Source organism: Cuculus canorus, chromosome 11, assembly GCF_017976375.1.
Source record: "Cuculus canorus isolate bCucCan1 chromosome 11, bCucCan1.pri, whole genome shotgun sequence".
In the NCBI taxonomy this organism is placed as follows: domain Eukaryota; kingdom Metazoa; phylum Chordata; class Aves; order Cuculiformes; family Cuculidae; genus Cuculus; species Cuculus canorus.
Genome location: NC_071411.1, coordinates 16,029,859 through 16,051,705, shown reverse-complemented (window position 1 = coordinate 16,051,705; position 21,847 = coordinate 16,029,859). Strand labels below are relative to the sequence as shown.

Here is a 21,847-nt window from a genome sequence, read left to right as displayed (position 1 = left end):
ACAACATGCAATAATCCATGTATACTTTTATTTTTAATCTTTAGCTGGTACTTTGTGAGGCTGAACAAAGACACAGACGTGTTCAGGATTCTACCAAGGGTGCATCTGTCTCCCGATGAAAGGATCCTAACATCAAACTGACTGCAGTTGGCTGAAAAAAGTTTTAAATCACCGCGATCAACGCAAGTTTTGCACCAAAGTACAAACACACATACCATGATTTCCTCTGGGTGACAGGCAAATCTTGTTATTCTACTTATGAATGGGCCTCATTAAGTGGAAAAAAAATTGTTGGTGCAACCTGTTCCTTTTTAAATTGAAGATATTAAAGTTGATAGACACCCCTAATTCTCTGCTCAGCCTTTTATGCACTGCAATAACACTACTTCCATTGTCAGGGAAAGTCTTGAGTTTGCATAATCTGCTTTTCATTTCCCTGGCAGCTGCAGATCATTCTTGGTGACTAAACTGAAAACAGTTTCTTTCAAGAATCCACCAGATCAGGCCTCCTCTTTCCTCCCTGTACCCAGAAGTCAGGAAGAAAACAAGAAATCAAAACTTTAACAAGCATTAAATCCTATCAAACCAGACTGGAAGGTCACCTCTTCCATCCCTCTGCCCCGAGGAAAAGATCAACTCGTCTTAAGCCATCCCTGACAGATGCTCACCTAACTCTAAAAACCATCCGCTGATGATTTCACAGGGCATTCCTTGGCTCACCTCATGGTTATCACTCTGACCTAAATGTCCCTTATCAGAGTCAAAGCTCCTCACCGCTTGTCCTATCCACACCGGTCTTGAGAAAGACTATTTCTCCTAGAAGATTATTTCTTCTCTCTTTCAAACAGCCCTTAAGATGCGTGTCAGGCTTTCCCATGCTTTTCTCTCCTTGTATCTCTTACGAACATATATGTGTACAACTCTTCTGAAACACAGCTGCTTCAGAGGCAACGCTGCTGAACAGGCACGTCAGACTGTTCCTCAGCCCATTTCTGCTCCTGCGTTTGTCTAGAAGCAAGCGGAGAAAGCAGGAGGTTGGGGTGTCAGTCTCCCGGGACAGCAAGGGACACCTGCCGGTGTCGCAGCACTAGGCTGGTGCTGGCAGACAGGCTGAGTGGAGCACACACGCTTCCCAGGTGGAAGCTGGGTTTGCACACAACACATCCAGCTCCAGACCCGCCCGCCCAACCACTCAAACCCAACAAAGCCTAACAGGGTGGATTCTGTCATCACTGAGAGAGACACTATTGGCAGTGAGGAAGCACAGTGAGGAAGCTACATGGGTGGAAAAATGGGATAAAGGAAAAGGGACGTTTAATAGAGGAAGGGAAAAGATTCTGAGACGATAATTCAAAACATGCAGCAATGATCTGCTTTCCCTCACTTGCTCCTTGCTAGAGCTCACCTTGACTTCAAAAGAAACCTTAATTTCCTAAAAGTCAGCAAAAAGAAAACCCAGGCATGAAATCTCATCATCAGTTCAGAGGCTTGCAGCGGTGCCCAGCACCAGCATTCTACATGTCAGGTAATAAAGCACTAAGCCTAGGAGGGTTTGGATTTCTGTAACTGAGTTGACAGCTTTTATCACAGGGCATGGTTTTGCCAGCACCTAGCCCTGTGCGTACAGGCTTCCCAGGTCTCCTAGCCCAGCAAGGCTGCCAGCTCTGTGTTTCAGGCCACTTTTAATACGCTCAGCAAGTACTACGTTGCCTCCAGCACAAGGGAACCATCCAGGCCAACCTGACACATAATACCAGAGGTTACTGTAGATGCCCAGCTCTGAAAATCCCCAAGATCACCAGGCCAGGCTCTCCTTGGAGAGTAAGGCAAGCGGCACAGCGCTGTTCCTGACCAGAGGAGTGGACTTGGCCGCAAAGGGACGGCCCTGCTCGAGATGTCATCTGGTGACTGATTTGCACTGATGTGCTGCTCCGATCACAGCAATTTCGCATGATACCGGCTGCTTTTCTGCATGTAGGGAAGAACAGCCCTGACAAATAGGATAGTAAATGCACATTTAGGACATTACTCCAGAAGTCCCAGCTGGTACATTTTCGCTGTGATAATTTAAAGGTATCTTGTTAAAGACGTAACACTACGTCAGCTTTAACAGTTTTCTCCTGCTTTCCCCTCTGTGCCCAGTCCTATACAGCTTTATTAATATAGGCTGAAATATCAGCATTTAAGGGCTCGCTAAATCCTGCTTAAAACTTTCACAAAGGAGATTGATCTGGAACTTCCCCACAGGCTACGCTGCTGTTCACTTTCTGTGGGGGTCAATTCTCACATGTGCGCCTTTTGGGTGCAAGTTGGAACGGGACGGCTGGAGCGGAGCTTGCAACCATCCCCGCGGAGCAGGCGCCGCAGCTGCCGAGGACGGCAAACGTGCTCTTGCCAGGCTGCACTCTGCTTGCTTCAGCAAAGACAAAAGCATCCCTTCTGGGCACTGCGCTTACTTCTAATTTATAACAGCTGAAATCACAGGAAATAGAACTAAAACACTTTTGCAAAGGAGACCACGACTAACTTTACACATTTCCCAAACACATAGAGATGACCCATGTGAATAAACCCAAACCAGCCCACAAAGCCACAACGTGCCAGACAAAACACAGCAAGCGAGCCTCTGGATACGGAGAACGATCAGTGCTTTGGTGCCGGTGAAACACCAAACGTTCAAAAGCACAATGCCAGTGCTTCGGAAATTTTCCATATGGCATCTGAAAATTACAGATTACACTTTTCTGTTCTGTATATGGCTTAGGAGTAACAAAACTTGTACGTACTGTCATTATGCTATATTTAAGATATAAACAGAGATAAAAGGGTTTACTTTTCTAGATAAAAAGATATACAGATAGATAGATATAAAGATATATAGAACATACCGATACCTGATTGAAACTGAATTCTTTTCATTTCAACCACCTGTAACAAAATGCTGAATGGAAAAAACATTACAATAGACAAAGTTTTGTATTTTATAGAAAGAACAAAGGCATTACATGTGTTCATTTTTACATTTATTTGATGAAAGTGCATACATAATGTTAATTTGCAGAATAATAATCATGTACGCACCCAATGAATGGTTTTGAGACCAGAAGTCAGGTGCACAGTGTGCGACAGCATTGCGTAACAGTTCTTCCACAGAATGCTTCTATTTCCAGTACTAAAATATATAAAATAGACTGTGACTTTTCTATTTATTGTGGTGAGGTAAACATTTCTTCCTTCAAAGCACTGTGCTTCTATGCACCTTCACGAGAAATGATAACGATTCCCTTCATTCAGTCAATAAGTACAAAACTAGTGGCATATTTATTGCTGTTCTAATGGTCATACATTTTTTCCTTGAGCAATATGTAGAGAAAGAATGGAGAAGCAAAAACCTACAGTAATTGATGACAGCAACCTACCTATACTATTTGTGTCAAGGGCCAGAGATTAGTGCAGATAATTTATTGCGAATGTAACAGTTTTAATGGAAATGTCAAGAGAAATTTATTCACATTTTTCTAAGTAGAACACGGTATTGATTAAAGTAGCTCAAAAATCACAATTAATAAATTTATTAGACAAATTTTTACCTCTCTCCTCATTTACAAGACCAGATCATAATATCTACTCATTTGTTCACTGTTCAAATTTATTGATGATTTTCAGCATGCAGTTCCTGGGCTGAGGGAGATTTGTACTAAGTTCTTTACTTACACAAACCATTTGGTATTGTCTTCTGTTCCCCAGATGAATGATCTGTGCAACTAACAGCTTGAATTTTGACTGTTACAGAAGAATATATAATGAAAATAAACCTCAGTCAATACCCTGAGTACTGAAAACTATATTTTTTTTTTCTTGTACGCATTTCTACTGATGCCTGAGAAATCAAATACTTTAAAAATGGAAAAGTTAATTTGTGTTTTATTCCAAATAAATCAGAACTGGGTTTTGGAAGTTATATAAATGGGAGAATACTCCATGCTCCTGAGAGAAAACTGCTTCAGGTTCACATCTTATTTTAAAATCTCACAGCAGTGACATAGTTATGAAAGAGGTTATTTTAAAAAGTTAGTAGCCATTTTCCTAGTGGCAGACACATCCTCCTGGAGCTCTCTGTATGGCACTGCTACCGCTAGAAATACTGCACATCATTTCCAAACAGCAGAAAATAAAATGAATCACATTTTGCTGGCTTATAGGCACAGTGTAAGAATGGAAGGTATTTTCACTACCAACTATTCAATCCCTTTTCCTATTGTGAGGTATACTTTGGCATCTACAAAAGAAAATCTTCTTAAGGCAAAATGTGTGATTTCTAAAAAAGAAAATAAACGTTAATCATTTGAATAAAAATAGATATTGTAAGCACAATTTTTTACATTATTGTAAAAGTCCATAAAAAATAGAAACCTATTATTAGTTTGCTGCCTCTTTACCCTATAAAAAAAATGAATGAAAATAGTTAAATAGGTGAACTAAATGTGTTTGATTAAAGAACAGTCCTGTCACTAGAAGTAAATTAATAATTATTGTATCTTATCGTGAGTTTATCAGTGAAATTTTGGAAGGAAAGTAGAAAAAGATCTTTATGGAGTGAACTATTACTACAGTTCTGAATAACAAAGTTAGCAAAATTAGATGAAGACACAAACCATTCAAGAATGTAGCTGCAAAATTTCTGAAGCCTAATTTGCAAGCCTAGGGCCCAAGATTGCCATTTATTACAAATTAAGTCAACCAACACAAATGACTGCTTAGAAAAACTCCATTACTCCTCTCTGAAACAACAGGAATGATATTGTCTTGTGAAACACACGTGCTTTCCATGAGAAGATCTTGAAGTTGTTATTTTTTGGCCACACTAGCCACTGCCTTCTTTGCCGCGTCCTCAAGGTCATTTGCAGACGTGATGGGGAGTCCGCTTTCATTCAGAATACGCTGGGCTTCGTGAACATTTGTTCCTAAAAAAGATCATTGCCTATAATTAGTAATTAATATTAATGAATAAATCAGCATCTTCTATTAAATCTATATAAAAGTAGTTAATGATTCAAACTACACAGTTTAACAACAGATCCAATGAGTGGTTCAGACGGAGCTGAGAATTAGGAACTCTAAATTTCAGTGACAATTTTGACAGAGAATGCAATCTGAAAACAGCCCTTGCATCCACAACAGGGGCTTTGTGAAGATGAGAGTGTCAATCCAACATCCACCAGAATCAGCAGGGACATCCAGCAAGAGTAGCGGATAAGGGATCATCAGGCCTTTAAGACACTTAGAAGATTTAATCCATTCATTAATGAAACTCAGGTACAGGTAATCCACAGTCAGTGAATCAACAATAACTCAAATTCACTGGAAACTATAAAATGGGCTATGGAAAAAAAAACAAAGATCTTTCAAGATTACTCAAATCTCACTGGTTTGGAGCTGGTCTTGAATATACTTTTTTGCATTCCTGCTACAAAGGGGATCTGTGAAGCATTCAGCATGGCACTATCCCCTCTTCTGCTGCTGCACTAAATTACCCAACGTTGAAGGATACTGCACAGCTCTACAATAAAAGCGCTCCATTTTGTACATAAAGAGCTCAAATTTAGCCAACAGACTGCATGTACAGTAAAGGGGAAAACATAAATCAAATAAATATTTCAGGAAAGCATGTTTTTCCCACATGTAAGAGGCAAGTGCATCACTTTCCCATTTACTCTAGATCATTCTTGATGGAAAACAAAAGACAAACAGCAACTATGAATTCTCCAGAGCTTTCTCCAGCAAAGCCAAGTGGCAGTTTAGATCGCTGATGTGCTGTGCACCACAGAAGAATCTGCAGTCAGAATCCTACTAATGCAGTGGAATGCACACTTTGGGATCACACCACTCATCAAACGCACAAGACCCTGAGCTGATCACCATCAGGATCAATTCTAGCCCACCACCCCCCCCTCAACTTCCTTGTTATTTGCCTTGTCAAAATGCTTAATTACTTTGTAATTAATAGACCTAGCAAAATGAATTTTAATTATATTTGGAGCTATACAGTAATTATACCCTTAATTATTAACCAAGCAAGAAGCATAATCTTTACTGTGCAACTTCCAGAATGCTCATTTTAAAGGGTGATTTGGGGTTTTTACAAAGTGTCTGAAGTTGTACAGCAGAAGTAGAGAAATTCTGAAGTCTTTTCATCAGCATGCTCAATCTGGGATGTCCACTACGGACACTGAAAGAGACCGAAGACATCTCTGTTGTGCGCCGTGATAGGAGAGGCGGGTGTCTGCAAGAGGAACGCGGGGCCCCTGGTGCCAGCTTTTGAAAAGCACTGGCAGAAGAGGTCACGCTTCCCATCAACATGCAGAGGACACGCTGAGGGACTTCTGTAGGAAGGTCAAAGACACGTGAAATCTCTGACAGAAGGGGGATTTGGTTGCATAGTAACATCCAGAACTTTTTCTACACAAAAAAAAAAGGACATTATGGGCAAAAAAAGAACATAATATTTGATTTTTTTATCAACCATCCTACATGACGTAATGTGGAAGCTGCAAATTGCCGGTACAGAACTGTATAAGGAAGAAGGCATTAGTATGGTTCTCTTCTCCGTTAAGCTCCTCACATTTTTATAGTGATCCCCATCAAGTCTTGAGGGTTTTATTAATTATCTAGATATAAGTGCAATAAAACATTTAAAACAGACAAGATTGCACTGATGTCTTAAACAGGATTCTACAAGACAAAGTGTAGTGAGAAGCAAACAATGGAAAGACAGAAAAACTTCCCTGGATTTTTTCCCATGCAAAATACTCCGCTGTCTGTGACAGCCATGTATTTAAAACTAACTTCCGCTCTTCACTAAGAGGCCAATATTAATTTACTAACAGGTCAGAGTGGGAACAATCCATTGGATCTATTCTATGCTGCACTGCTCTACAGACCACGTGTCTTACATGCATTACAAAATCAATACAAAACACAGTCCACTAAGAAGGGAGGGGCAAGCTTTGCAGATAAATTAAAATACGGAAGTCGGAAAAAAATCTCACTGCAGTCAAAAGAGAAAGGGTACATGTGGTATTTATTAAATAAAATACTGCTTTATGGTAGGTCATACAACTAAACATATTTTCCAGCAAGCAGTTACTTTGCAGTAGTTTTCCTTTTTTAACGACGGATTTTATCCCATTGTGATAAATATTTGATATATACCGAGAATACAGAAATTATTATGAGAACCTGCTGAAAGCAGAGGTGAGACTTAAAATTAAATGTTCAGAAAACATTGGAAACATTTAATAATCTACAAAGAGCATCATCTTCCTGCAGCAGATGTTAAAATAAACAAATAACTAATCCCCCTATTTGAGCATTAACCTCCTGCCACTGGATGGTGTCAGAGAACTGTAAACAGAACCCCATGCACAGGCGATGAAAATAACCTCCCTTTCACTACATGGAGAAATGGTGAAAACTCACAGGGCTGAAGGCGATGAGGCTTTTGCTGTTGAGGGTTTTTTTGTTTTGGTTTGGGTTTATTTTTTCTGTTTGTTTTTTAAACTTGACTCCTATTAAGGGAATGGCTTTCTGATCAGAAAAAGAAGCTTCTTCCTTCTGACACACATTCCTGTCACTGACACTCCAAGGAAAACCAGGAAAGATATAATTTTAACAGCAGATACTTTCAGGCTTTTTAATCTAAACATCCTCCTCCTGAAGTCTGCGTACAATACAATATAATAGCTTACATTTACACTTCTATTATCTTGAAATCTCTGCTTTTACTAGCAAAGCGAATCAATTTAACTCATTACCTAAAAATCCTTGCAATAAATATTCTACCTAAAACACGTCCCTATAAACTGTGAGATTATACCAGCACACACTGTTACAAAATGAGTCAAGAGAACTGCATAGGTTGAATGAAAACAAACAAATAAAACATCCCCAACCATAGTCCAACTGGATTTTGATAATGGTCATTTATTCACTTGCACTGTCAGAAAACCATTAGGCACAGGCTAAATTGCCACTGTTTAATGCTGATAGCTGGAGAACACGCAAGACATTGCATTGCCATTTCTAGCTTTTTAGGTAATTAAGATATAAGGGGAGAAGACACAGTTACATACATTCGGTACACCCTAAGAAAGAGAAGACTAATGCAAAAAAAATGATCTGATCTACCCAAAATATTCTGCTGTGACAGAGTATTTCATGATATGCAGTATGTCTGACACTGTTATTGATGTGAACGCAGTGTTACGTTATCAACAGCAATGATTCAGCTTTGAGATGCTACACTGATGAGCACACTATGCGCTAAGTTTTCCCTCCTCCAGTATGGATCCAGATCACATTATTTCTGCTCACCAATGAAGTGGAAGCTTGCAGCCTCTCAGGTCTCAGAGGTGGAGGTACTGGAGAATAAGGGACAGGATTTAAGGCTCATAGCTAGGTAACCTTCACTCAGCATTTAATACGAGGTTTGAGTAGTGATAGGCTTTAAGTAATCATCTTTAGCTGAGGAACCTACTAAGTCTTGGTGGCTCACACACCTTGTAGCTGTTGGCTCTGCAGTCAAGACTAAATCTACTTTCACCACCTACTTACAAGAGACAAGCCCTTTCTATTCTGCCTACACCATTCGCCTTTTTCTATCTTAAGATTTTTCCTAAATAATATTTTAACCTTTTCCTCTGCCCCACGTTCACATCCAAACTAGGAAAGACTTGAGCACATTTAAATTTACACTGAATGTTTAAAGTCAAGATGCTGAAGAGGTTAATATGAATAAAGTTCTAAACAGGACTTTGCAATTCCCCATTCTTCTCTCTTGATAGGCAATTTGGGATACTGAAAATCCCAGGCGTACATACTAAACCATATTTGTAAGCAAGCTATACAAACTGAAGCAAAACTGCAGCTGCATGTAAAAGAGTTCTGAACATATTAAAAAACCCATTAGATATTGAAGAACAGAGAAGGTTATGAATCACATGACTGAAAATATAATAGGAAATGTTGGATTCAGACATTTGAATACAAGCCCACTTGCTTCTAGCTGTGTTTTAACATGTTAAGTTCAAATTCTTCCCAATTCTTCTTGTCTTACAACCAGAGAAACAGAGAATTCATTTGTTGAAAGAGAGAGAATGTGAAATTCTAGCATACGAAGAGAGCATCTAATTCACAATTCTTTCTTATTCTTTCCTCTAACTCTGTGATACGTAAATAAGAAACGGTTTGGCTTCCATTAGGCGATCTTAGTTAGTCTTCATGAAACTTAATTGAAGTACATTACACTTTAAAGGGAACAAAATGCTGCATAAAACCATCAGAAGTTAGTTTTCTACATCTGTAAAAGATAAAATTTGGAATATGTGGTGTCTTCATTTGTCTATGAGCTTTTTAAACAACAATAATCTCGCATCTCAGCCGGTGAGTCCTTTACTGACAAGGCAAGTAAATACATGTAATTATAAAGTTACCATTTTCAAAGAGGACAGTAATCCTTTCTTTATCCACTGGTAAAACAGCTTGTAATTATTATACAACTGAGAACAAAGATTTGTGCACAGAATCCTGCTAAATCAAGACAGATTTGACTGATTAAAACTCTAGTCATCAAGACATTCGTAATACAGTGCATGTGGGCAGAGAGTCTTTAAAGTGCAGGTCACAAATCTGTTAGATTTATGGGAATAAATCATGAACCTTCTGTTGGAAGAATGTTCAAAACCAGAAATTTTAAAAAGTGATTGTCCTTTTCTCTCCTTTTGAGGTGTAAAATGTTACTAGTGATGTTTTTAAAAGTCTTGGGTAGCCTTATTACCTCCCCTGTATTAATTGTTAATTCAAAATCCTTACAAGTTTGGATAACCTGGTGTGAGTTCAAAGAATAACCTGGTGTGAGTTCAAAGAAGAACAACGAAGATGATTAAGGATCCAGAGGAACCGATTTTTGACGGAAGATTAAAAGAACCAAACATATATCTATATATTGCTTGGTTTGGTGATAGGTGTCAGAGAAAGCAGGAGTTACAAGCCAACAGCTTCCAAGTGCAACACGAGCAGGCTGTAAACATCATAGCTCTTTGTTAATGATGAATTGATGGGCAACACCAGGAATAAGAGAAGGAATTAAAAAACTTTTGAGATAAATATTATGCAAAAGAGGGAGTTTGCTGTACTATAACGGGACCGAGTTTCCTAAAGAAGATGGATATTGTCATCTCTAGAGTCAGCAGCTACTGTAAGAGAAGCATTATTACAAACCTAGTAAAGAAGATGACCAAGAAAAGATGTTTGCATTAAAACCCATTAGACACTCTGAAGATTCAGCTTTGGCCTCTGTGGATGAAGCAGCAGATGACTCATGAAGGGCACAGGCACAAGAGAACAGGCACCATGCAGTCACCTCTGCAGGGCTCTGGGTAACCCCCAGGCAGAAGCTCTTCCGCTCCGCAACTCTTCCAGACAAACTCCACAGCACAGTAGCACCGGGACTCTCCTCGCTCAGCCCAGAGACTGCTTTGCTTCTTGCAATCTCCCAGACATCACGTTAAAAAAAAAATCACCCTTACTTGTGTACAATCGTAGAAGTACCAAAAGTAGTGGGAAAAGGTCAAGAAAACCCGGTGGCAGACCCAACAGACTGCAGTTTAAAGTGAGCAAGTTGCTCTTCCTGTTTCTCTCATACCAGTTTCAGGTATCGCAACAGAAACAATGTGGAACTATCTTGTTCATAAGGAAATCAAATGGCTTTTCCAATATCTTCGCTTGAAATACAACATTTACAATAGATGAGAAGTGTTGCAATTGTGACAGATAAACATTTTCCCAGCTATGACAGATAGGAGAAGTTTTTTTGCTATGACAAAAAGCTAAACAACATGGCCTACAGCTAATAAACAATAAGATTTTATATTATGAGACTTTCCTGATCCTAAACAACATCCATCAGTCCCTCCTTCATTCATATTAAACTAGCTACTTACTCTCTTAAGGTGGTTAGCGGTGCTGCGTCACCCACAGAAAAAAGCTCACAATTTGTTTCTAAAATCAATTTCAGAATATTTACATTTTCCTACACTTACTACAGCAGAAGTCTATCCCTGTCAAATGAAGAATGCTCTTTGGAAAGCATTCGAACCCTGCAGTGATATGCACCACAGTTGTTTTCCAGAATTGCATCTCACAGGCTGTGGTCTCCCCTGACGTGAACTATGTATCTTCTGCAATGTAGAATGAGAAGGAGGGAGGGGAAAATTCTGCTTCATCATGAATGGCAAAAGAAGTACCCATCTAACCAAAGGGCTTCATGGGTAACCTGCAGCTTCATGAGTCCTGGTGACTTCATTTTCTGAAAAGCAGAAAGTCTAGTGCATTCAGAACTATTTCCCCTCCTCTATTGTAGTGTTAAAAACCACCTTCTTGTTTTGTATCTCAGGGATGTAAAAGGATGCATCCCTTCCTTTCACCACCCATGCTGAGTGATAGGACATTCTACTGGCTTTACACACACCTTAAAATGAATATTCATGGTTTTGAGGAACAGGCCTTAAAAAAACCCCAAACAGAAACCACTAAAGCACTGTTCCACTCAACGGCAGAAGAAGAATTTCCCTTCCTTCTACATGGCACTTTTCACAAATTAGAGAGAGAACTACATATCCCCTGCCATTATATTAAATGCAGTAACTGCCAAGGAATGATATTTACCTCTCTATTAGCTTCTTATTTTCAGTTTAACAATGCTGAATGTATTCAAAAAAATATTCCTTACCACCACCAAACCTTCTTTTAAAGTGGGTTTTAGCTGGATTGGATATTTGGGCAGAAAAACATGTTACAGTAATCTCTCTCTCACAAATCCTGTTCCTAACTTCTTTCTTTTAATTATTATATTGGAGTAAATTTAAGAAAATTATGTATTGCTGCAGGTTTAGCAATAATGGAATTGCATTCAGTTAAAAAGTCATTTGAAGAAGGAATACCTTCCAGAAAACAGAAACTTGCATCGAAATAATTTCTATTTGCATTGCAAATGTTACAAGGGGAAACATAATGCTTTCACTGCAAAATTTCACTGTTTCAAGTACCACCAGGGACTAGAGATACAGAAATATGTAAGGAAAGGTTTATTGACTGCAGGTCATGCTATGGATGAAAAACTGCACAGATTTCTATTGTGCTGGACTAATCTGTTCAGAGCTTAGAGAGTAAAGAAAGCCAGAGTGGATTGTTTTGCACCTGAACCATTTTTGTCTGAAACCATGAGCACTCACCTTCCAGTCTGACCACCAGAGGCACTTTCAGCTCGAGCTCTCGGCAAGCTTTGGTGATACCATTGGCTATGATGGCACAGTTCACGATACCACCAAAAATGTTGACAAGTATTGCTTCAACCTGCAGGAAAGAAGCAGAATAGAAAACAGGTGGGGGTTTTGTTTGCAGTTTTTTATTTCTAAATAAATACAGGCAAAAGATCCAAACCAGTGTACATATTCCCCTCTTTCAGGCAGGTTCTCATTTCTACAAGGTCCAAGCTTCACCTCTGTACTCAGAGAACGTGATTCTGCGTCTATTATTTCTGTAGTCTGTAGCAGTCATTAATGGCCTTGGTCTAAACTGGCATCACAATCAACGTCATAAAAACATTGCACAGAAAAGGGGAATTTCTACAGATAAGTGTAAATAAAAAGAGATTAAATAATCTATATTTTGGATTTTTTTTACTGTACTGAATAATCACCAGAGACTGGAGCTCAGAAAACACAGTGTATGAATATGCGGATGCACGTGCAATTAAATATTCATGTGGATACTCCACAAAACAATCTTGATCTGCACTTTATCATAAGCAGTACAGAAGAAAAGGTAATAATATACTTGCCCTGACTTGATAAAGAGTAGCGAAAATCCCCCCTAATTAACAAGGAGAGGCATGTAACGAAGAACATACATTACAACAGATTAATTGATAACCTCAAAAAACTGCTCTTCATCAGTTTCTGGAAACTGAGATTCCTGCCTCCAATTCACAAATTATCCTTCAGAACATACAAGACATTAATACATATGAGATATTAATATGGTTTCTTCCCACTTGGTAAAGCAGTGTAATATCGAACCCAAGTTCATATACCAGGCTTGCCAGCATGGCTTATTACATCAAGGCGGGCACCACTGTTTCTCATTCCTTGGGGGGGCAAAGCCACAACATTCAGGATACTCCACGATAAGCTCACTGGGTGGCACAAACAAGCTTTGCCAGAATCATACTGCCTCAAAATAAGACAAGAGAGGATTAGGTTTGAAGGAATGAAATATCACTGGATTTCACTTGTGCATGATGTCAACCGCAATTATGCTTAACTCATTGCACAAGATGAACAGATTCACTTTGCCCACCTCCAGGTAGGCACACTCATACCAGCACCAAGAAAATCCCCTGCAGTCACGCATGTTTATAGCTCTGCACAATCAGGTTTGATATTTCTCTGCAGAGACAACATGACAATTAACTCCTGGGATGTGCAGTCACATACACGGATTGAAAGCTCACCGCTGTCAGTAAAACTGCCATCCACAACACAGCAATAAAAAAGGCAAAAAAAATCCTCAACAAATACTTTACTTTCCACAAGAAATCAGCTCACTCCTTAAGCAGTACCCTGGACTGCAAAAACATCACTTACTATAAGCACATGCGGTGTTTACATTGCACTCTCGAACTCCAATGCCAGCACAACAGTTACAAAACCAAGACAGCAATGGAACCCCCTTGTTGACATCTCTCTCATCACCTACTGCTCCTTCAGCTCCAAGGCTTCTCATGATGCCACCCTGAAGTGACCATAACAGTTCCCATCTGATCACATGGGACACGGCCCCATTTTCTCCTCTCAACTCTTTCACTAGACACCAAGTCTTCCATTCGGTTTTCCAGTGGTTCCATGCCAGGACGCTGCCTACCCAGCTACTTGTCTCCTCTTACCATTTGCAGTGGAGTCATCCATTTGCCCACTCTCTTCCAGGCATCCTAATACTATATGCAGCATTCTCATGTGTCTTTTCAAAATACAAAACATCTGTAATGCTCTATAAATAGAGCAATGATTAATAAGAAACTTCCTTCAAAATCCTGTCCCTCCAAAATGAGATCCGATGATTCGGTACACAGCACCAACTGCCTCACTCCATAAAGCCTGCACGGTAACAGCCGGCATATAGATCATGATATTGCTTCTGCATCACAGGCAGAGCACGCCAGGGATCAGAAGGAAATTAATAACCCAGTCAAATCAGAACATACAATTTAATTAATTTCGTAATTCTTTCTTATAGTTTAGACATGGGCCAACACTTCAGTGCCATGTTAAATGCATGCATTCAACAGTTTACGGCTTTTTGGATATTAAGTTGGTGATGCCATTGCAATTATTTATTTCACCTTCGCATTGTTACAAAATTGTTAACTCTGTAGAGCTACCAACAATGGAACCTTAGAAGGCCCCTCCTTTGCCTTGCTCCTGCTGCTTGTACACACGCAAATATTCTCGGTGTCAGGAGGCAAAACCACATAAAGCAAAAATCAAGCTCATCAAACTTATCACATTAACCCTTATGGTAAGGAGATCGCTTTGGAAACCGCTTTGATGTTAAAGTACATTACTGAGGTACTCTATCTGCAGGACAAGCCACAGACACAGTTCCGCCCTGTCTAATACACATTCCTAATGCAGGGACATTGCAGCAGGCGTGTGACAGATCAACTTAACCAAGTGTGTTTACATTGTTAGAGATAAGGAGGCGGATTTTATGCCCAGTACAGATATTTTAATTCCTAATGCAGACATTCTCATTTAAGGATCTGCTTTTCAGCTTTCAAGCTGAATTCTAATCAGGTCTTCTAATCCATTGGCAGCAAAAGGAAAAAAAAAAAAAGTTGAAGGAAATGAGATGCAGCTTGGATAATTGATGTTTGTATGCTTGGCTTTAACAAAAATACACTGTTAAATTAGAGAGGAGTCTAAAAGGATCCAATCAATAAGAAACTGAATCAAGTAGAGAATTCAATCTTGGGTTTTACTGTAATCTTCCAAATAAGCCAAAAGATCAGTCCAAATGATGCCGAGATTCACTTTAACTCCACTGAAATTTGTGAACATTGTTTATATATGCTTCCGTAGCCTGGCTAGATCTTGTACTTCCAGATGAAAGAACTTTAACATTCAGACCCAGCAGATGGATGAAAAGGTTTTCAGCATTTCATGTGCACAGAGAACACACAACCTCTGTGTTATCTAAGTCTGTAAGAAAAATAACCCTACCATATACCAGAACCATTACATATTGATGTGCTCAGTATCTGATGAGTATGGAACATTAGACATATTACAAAGAGGGCAAACTGTCTACATACAGGACTATGCAATAGTATTATACTCTAATGAATGTTTTTACCCAACAGCATGCCTTATAAAATTATTTTGTAGTTCAGCAACATTAAGGAAACATAAGCAGCATAGTCACAGGTTATGTTCCTCCCATCCACCAAAACAAGTGATAGATGTGAAATCACCATCAAATATCCTCGCAACTGATGAGGGACCTCTCAGGAGAAATAAGGGAACCCATAAGGGCATGAAGTCATGACCATCGATAATGGTAAGAGCCCCCAGTCTGCAAGCTCTAAGCACCAACACTTGGAAGTAAAAGCGATAGAAACTAAACACTGTCTTCAGGCTAGATATGCTATTGAGTCTTTGCAAATACTGGAATACCCATTAATCCCACAGCTTCTAGATACTACCTGAACATATATACCGACACAGAGACAGCCTTCTGTCTATACAAGAAATCAGATGCTTATATAGATATAGCTACATAAAAATCTATGTTGCTTTATTAATAAAACTAACAGTTTTAATTTACAGTGACTTTTTGAACCTTGAATTTTGCTTTGAATGTTTGGCAGCAAAACCTCCCACCCCGAATAAGTGTAATTGATGCTAACCAAAGTTATAGTGCTAGGGGATTACTGTTGGAATTGTATCAGATGGCTGACATCACCGGGAGAGATGCCAGATTGCATACAACTAAGGGCATTTTTAATACAGCAGCAGCAGCTTTAGCGTACCTCTCTGCAGTCCAAAAAATAGATACAGTGGGTCTGCATTTACTTCTTCCTTTCTTCACTAAAATATTTTTTGTCTTAACAAAATGCACACCTACATCTGATCATAATACACTTCAGGATTAGTAGGAGCGGCACCTATAATAAAGCATTCCACCTCTCCTACAGCCCATTGATAAATCTATATGCAGGACGTCTTGCTGTCTGCAGCTGCTGAGTATCTTTTCGAGTCTGCACTAACACCACAAGTTTTGTACAGAGAGAGGACAAAAACTCAACACTTGCAAGTTGTTGTTTCTCTTTCGTTTTCCACCTTTGTTTTACTCCAGAACAATTACAACAGGCTGAGGAACACCATGTGCAGTGGCACCGAACTATGGCAGGTATTTCACACAAGGTAACGCTTGGAAACTCACATAAAACAGAAATCCAAAGCCAAATGCAAAATAACTGAGGTTTGATAATCATTTGAAGACTATCTAAGTAAGTGCAGCCACCAAAGAAGCTGTGTTGCTGTCCCCCTCCATCTCTCAGCACATAATCCCCCTCCTCCTGTGCTCATATCGGAACCCGGCGGATGCCAAAGCAGCCCCTGGATCCAAATGACCCTGCAGACATCGAACACTGGCCCTGGAGCAAGGAGGAACCCCTAACACACTGCTGGGACCCAGGATAAGGTGGGAATGTGTAAACCAATTGTGAAAACAATTTTTTAGCTATTGCTTTTCAGGGTCTGAATTTATATTAGTTATATACAAGAATGTGAGGTCAGAATTACAACCAGAGGACTGTCTGACAAAAATCAGTCCCCAAATCACCAAGACCATGATTGCACAGTACAGAACTCTTCTGAACACTTATGTTCCAGTATATATTTCCAGTAGTGTGGGGTGTTTTTAAATACGTGGTTTAAAATGTGTTTTAACACGTTTTAATGTTTCAGGATGGCTGACAAAGACAGCTCAAAACATAACTATTCCAACACTCAGATCCCTTTAAAAAATGTCTCTGCTAGTGTATTTTTTAGGGGAAGCTCTTTATGAAAAAACCCCACATTATCTCAATCTGATGACAGCAGGAAAGACTTGCAACTGTTTTCCAGCTACTCGCAGTGTCAGATGCCTTGTGACTTTGTGTACGTCTTTTCCCTGATATGCACACACCGATGCAGGAGCACTCATACAGTGAGCTATAAACATTATTATAAAATCACCAATAATTTCTGACCTTGCTGCAAAGTGTTGCTCTGAAGCTTGATCTCAGTTGAAAACAAGCTATTCAGCAACTGTCAGTAAAACCCCATCTGCAGCAAATTAAAAGCTACACTAGCAAAGAACTTGCTTACAGTTTTGCCTTGATTGAAATCTGAGAAAAACACCTTTACATTTCAAGCTAACTGAATTCATTTCTTGACCATTCCCAACTCTTTTATCATCTAAAGGTGTACCGAGGAAGCAGACTACATTTGTCGTGTTTTCTTTGTCAGGGTGCCACAGGTCACACCTACATGGAAGACAGTGGGTTTGCACGGTACAGATGGCAAACATGTTTCTGCCTGGAGTCTTCTAGCATTTTTTAAGCTTAAAACATGTATCGTGTCTCCCAATCCTTCTGGTCAGGGGGTCTAATCTTCTCCCTGCAAAACCATGTTCTTCTTTTATCAAACTAAATCATTAAGTTGGCAGAAAACAATTAAGAAAAGCTAGCCAGCAGCATACTGACAGGCATTTGTTTCTTCTCTCCTTCTTTCAAGGTAATAAACACCAGTGAAAGGATGGTATCTCAAATCATTCAAATGTATCAAAGAATGTGCGGAAGCTTCCATCGCAGGATCCTGGGACACAGGCACTGGAGATGCAGATGTATTCTCAGATCGTGGAGGGTAAGTAAAGGGGCTACGATGGGATACAGCCACCCAGGACCGCTAATACACACAAGCCAGACAAGCCCTGTCATGCAAGAGTTTTATATTCCCGGTCTGGTCTTCAGAAAGATATCAGAAAAAAATTCTTCACAGTAAGAGTCATTGGGCACTGGAACAGCTGCCCAGGGAGGGGGTCGAGTCGCCTTCCCTGGAGGTGTTTAAGGAACGGGTGGATGAAGTGCTTAGGGACATGGTTTAGGGAGTGTTAGGAATGGTTGGACTCGATGATCCAATGGGTCCTTTCCAACCTGGTGATTCTGTGATTCTGTGAAAGCTTAGTATCTCATTCCCAGGGAATCCTAGTTAAAAAGAAGAGTATTCATCACTCCTAAAATCAGATATCGCGGTTGCAGTTTGGCCTTGCACTGGCCTCATAACAGTGATGGGCAAGGGCTTCTTCCTCACAGAGCTGGAACATTGTGGGAACCTTTCCCAACAGCAAAGCATCAACAACTGCTGCAGTTTAGAGACACACAAGGCAAAATACACTTACGTGAACAAAACTTTGCCAGGATGAGAGAATCTCAGGAATATATATTTAAATTAGCTACAGGTAAGCAAGAAACTTTCAACTTCTTATCAGCCACACGTTGCTTTTATTAAGACAGAAATCTTCAGCACGACAAGGAGAGAGCAAGTCTCCTCGGTAGCTGTTTTGGAGACAGATACTGAGGCTGAAAGGCAACAGTATTTTCCAAACCCTTTGGGGATGGCTGAGTTTACATGGATTACAAGTCAAATATCCTTGTGTCCCAGACAAAGATCCATTCCCTTTGCCTTTTGAGAGACAGGCAGCAACACTGAGAAAAGAATTCAAACCATTGGGTAAAATGGGATGCACAGTTCCTCACTTTGAGTGTAATAAGGCTCATTTATTCCTTCCTAGTATTTCCTTGGTCTTTACTATTCATTCATTCACAGTTTACAAAATTTGTTTCAATGTGAAAGAAGAAGATTATCTCTAATTCTTAATAAATGTAATAAAAATGTAGTAAAACACAGATGCCATACACTCGGGCCATCACTCTGTATCTTTCTGCTGTGACTGATAAGTCAGATACACACATTTTTAAGTGCCTCTCTAATATTGTAACTTGGACTGCAGCTCAAATGTAACTTTTTCTTATCCACTTTTGAAATATTACTCTACTCTTCTAGCTTTTTATATCAGACAACATTTATGGTTCATTTGAAAATAAAGATTAAACCTACTGTATCAGAGCAGTATGAAATATTTACCAACACAAAGTCAATTGCTTAAAATACCCACTAGAGGACAGTGCAATTCAATGTGGAAACGGAATATAAAGTCCCCTTGGAGAGAAGAGCAGGGTTATTTTTTCTACTTAAAGCTAAACTATCTCATTTTACTTTATAAAAATGATACAAAATAGTATTTTACCTCTTTGGAGTGGAACTGTGAAAGTCTGAAGGGGTTATATTTAAGGGAGTTGAATCAACAAAAAGCAAAGTAAGAAAACTTGCAGTTACGGTGAAGAAATACTATTACAATGAAATTTTGAATGTTTTTTACCGTTTCAAAATACATCAGAATTTAAAATTCACTAGTAATGTCCCCTTATGCCAGAGCAAGAAAGAAAGTCTGATGAATCTCCAAAGCAAAATTCAGATTTTTCCGTCTGGGGGGACAGGCTGACAGGTAGGGAAAGCAGATCACATTTTCCCCAAAGCTACTTTTTGGCCACTATCCAAGAGGTTCCCGAGGAACCAAGTCTTAGTGAGAGTGAATACCCTGTTTCTGCTACATCCAATTTATTGTATGTTAAGCCCTTTTCTTGACTGGCTGCTGAGATGACAGTACCTGGCTTGTGTAGCTGCTCAGAGAGGGACAAAGGTCTTCTGGCAATGCAAGTCCTTTTAGACCATGCTAAGAGTCTCAAGTGTCACAATTTTCCAAAAATTAAACCTTTGCAGCTCCAGTTCCTGATGTGCTAAAGCTGTCAGTCTATGGTCTTCAGTCTTTCCTACTTACAGCAAATTCAGGATCTAGAAAAAGATACAATTTTATTGTCTTTTGCTGGTTGGAAAATCCTCCGCTGATGGACAAGATCCTGGTTGCAGCCCTTTGATGGGATGAGACAAGAATGCAGGCGAGCAGGGTTCTGTAGCAGAAAGAGCTCTGGTGCCCACTGATACCAAAGACAGCTCTCAGGATGGACCACTACTAATGTTTCTGTCCTGAGATTTTGTCTTACTCATCTGTGGCACTGACACAAAGAAATTAAGGGATCAGAGCTCATTAAATTAATGGTAGGAGATAAAATGAAGACTGGTAGATACCGCAGTATACTATCCGAAATAATCCTTGGTGACCTCTCTGCCCAGCGTGCAGAGCCCATGTTTTGGGAACAGAAATATTCCAATTCTAGGTGCACAGATTCCTTCAAATTCCAAAATATCACGGCAAGCAGAACATGACCTTGGGAGCCTTCATTTCAACAGTATATTTCAGTGAGACAAGTCTCGCATCGAGCTGGTTTTGCGAATGTTTCATCATCTGCAGGATGCGCGCTCCTCACACCCGAAGCCCCGGCAGAAACACATTCATCACAATAATGCCATCATTCCCGCAGAGCCCTTGGTATGTGATCACCCTTCAGATGTTTTTATGAAGATGAAAACTATCACATGCTTTCTAAGCCTGTGCTACCTCCTGACAAGACTTCGGTCAGATCCTGTCCAGAACCACATACACCATGTTGATCCAGTCCAGAGCACAAGCTAATTAATGCTGCTTCAGAACACAGGCAAAGCAGGCAAGGGAGTGCCTGCAACCACGCACACATGTTCTTTCACTGATAAGCAGCACAATCGCCTCCTAACGTAACCCTTATTTATGTTAATAAAGGACAAGAGTAAGGGAAGAGAAGGAAGGAAAAATGTTGAGATCACAAAGTACTATTCTGAATTACATCTGAGAATCAAGGCAACAACTTTTACTATTGTTTTGGGACAAAATGCAGCTGCTATTTGCTAGAACAATTGCATTTTTGGTGCTAATGTGGGAGGATAACTATTCTAGCAGATCACGGGTACAAGGAATAAAAGTAGATAAATTTGTTCTGACTACTCTTAAATATCTGAGCTTCAAGAAGATCAAGCTCCAGGATGAGCAGATCAGAATGCCGATCAATATAAAATTAAGGGACGATGACTAGCTACATGACCACGTATTGTTCCAATATCAAAAGAAGACACACGATCAGTTCTTCTGTGTCACATGAGGGTGCAATATTTCACATTTCTTTTAACTCCCTCTTTGTGCACCCAGAACCAAAGGCAGTTGCATGTTTAGGTCCGATTTGGGGGATCTCATTCTAGCAAAATCAAGATGTGTCTGTGCCAGCACTCTCGTAGGCACATTAGGTAAGCATTGGTCATTAAGCGCTTAGGGAATTCATGCTAATTGTCTGATCCATATTAGCATAAGTTATAGACACCCTCCAAATCCACTGACCCAAGATAGTTTATACAGCAGCATGGCTTCAAGTTGTACTTCACACTGCAAAAAGTCTATTAATATTGATCCAATATTTGCTGAATTTTGCCTCTGCACTTCAGATTAGTTTCTCAATCAAAGGCACATAGTACAGCCTCTCTAACATTCTTAGGCTCTGAAGTTCAAATTAGATTTCTGCTCAACAATAATCAGCTTTCTGAAAAATAACATAGCAACATGATGATCATTTAAGCAATGTGACACAACAGGTAGCACGTTTCAGCAACTTGCTATGCCCTGGGGTGCCGCTGTGTAAAGT

The 21,847-nt window shown here is 39.7% G+C and overlaps 1 protein-coding gene across 2 annotated transcripts in view; it reads right to left on the bottom strand.

The window, feature by feature from the left end:
• Positions 1-3,698: 3,698 nt before the first annotated feature.
• SUCLG2 (succinate-CoA ligase GDP-forming subunit beta) overlaps positions 3,699-21,847 on the bottom strand; it is a 127,886-nt gene continuing 109,737 nt past the window's right edge. For both annotated transcript variants that reach the window (XM_054076788.1, XM_054076789.1), the window contains 2 exons: positions 12,291-12,411; positions 3,699-4,964 (listed from right to left, as the gene is read on the bottom strand). In XM_054076788.1, the coding sequence (XP_053932763.1) occupies positions 4,849-4,964; positions 12,291-12,411 (237 nt within the window). In that variant the 3' untranslated portion in view covers positions 3,699-4,848. The remainder of the gene's footprint in view (positions 4,965-12,290; positions 12,412-21,847) is intronic.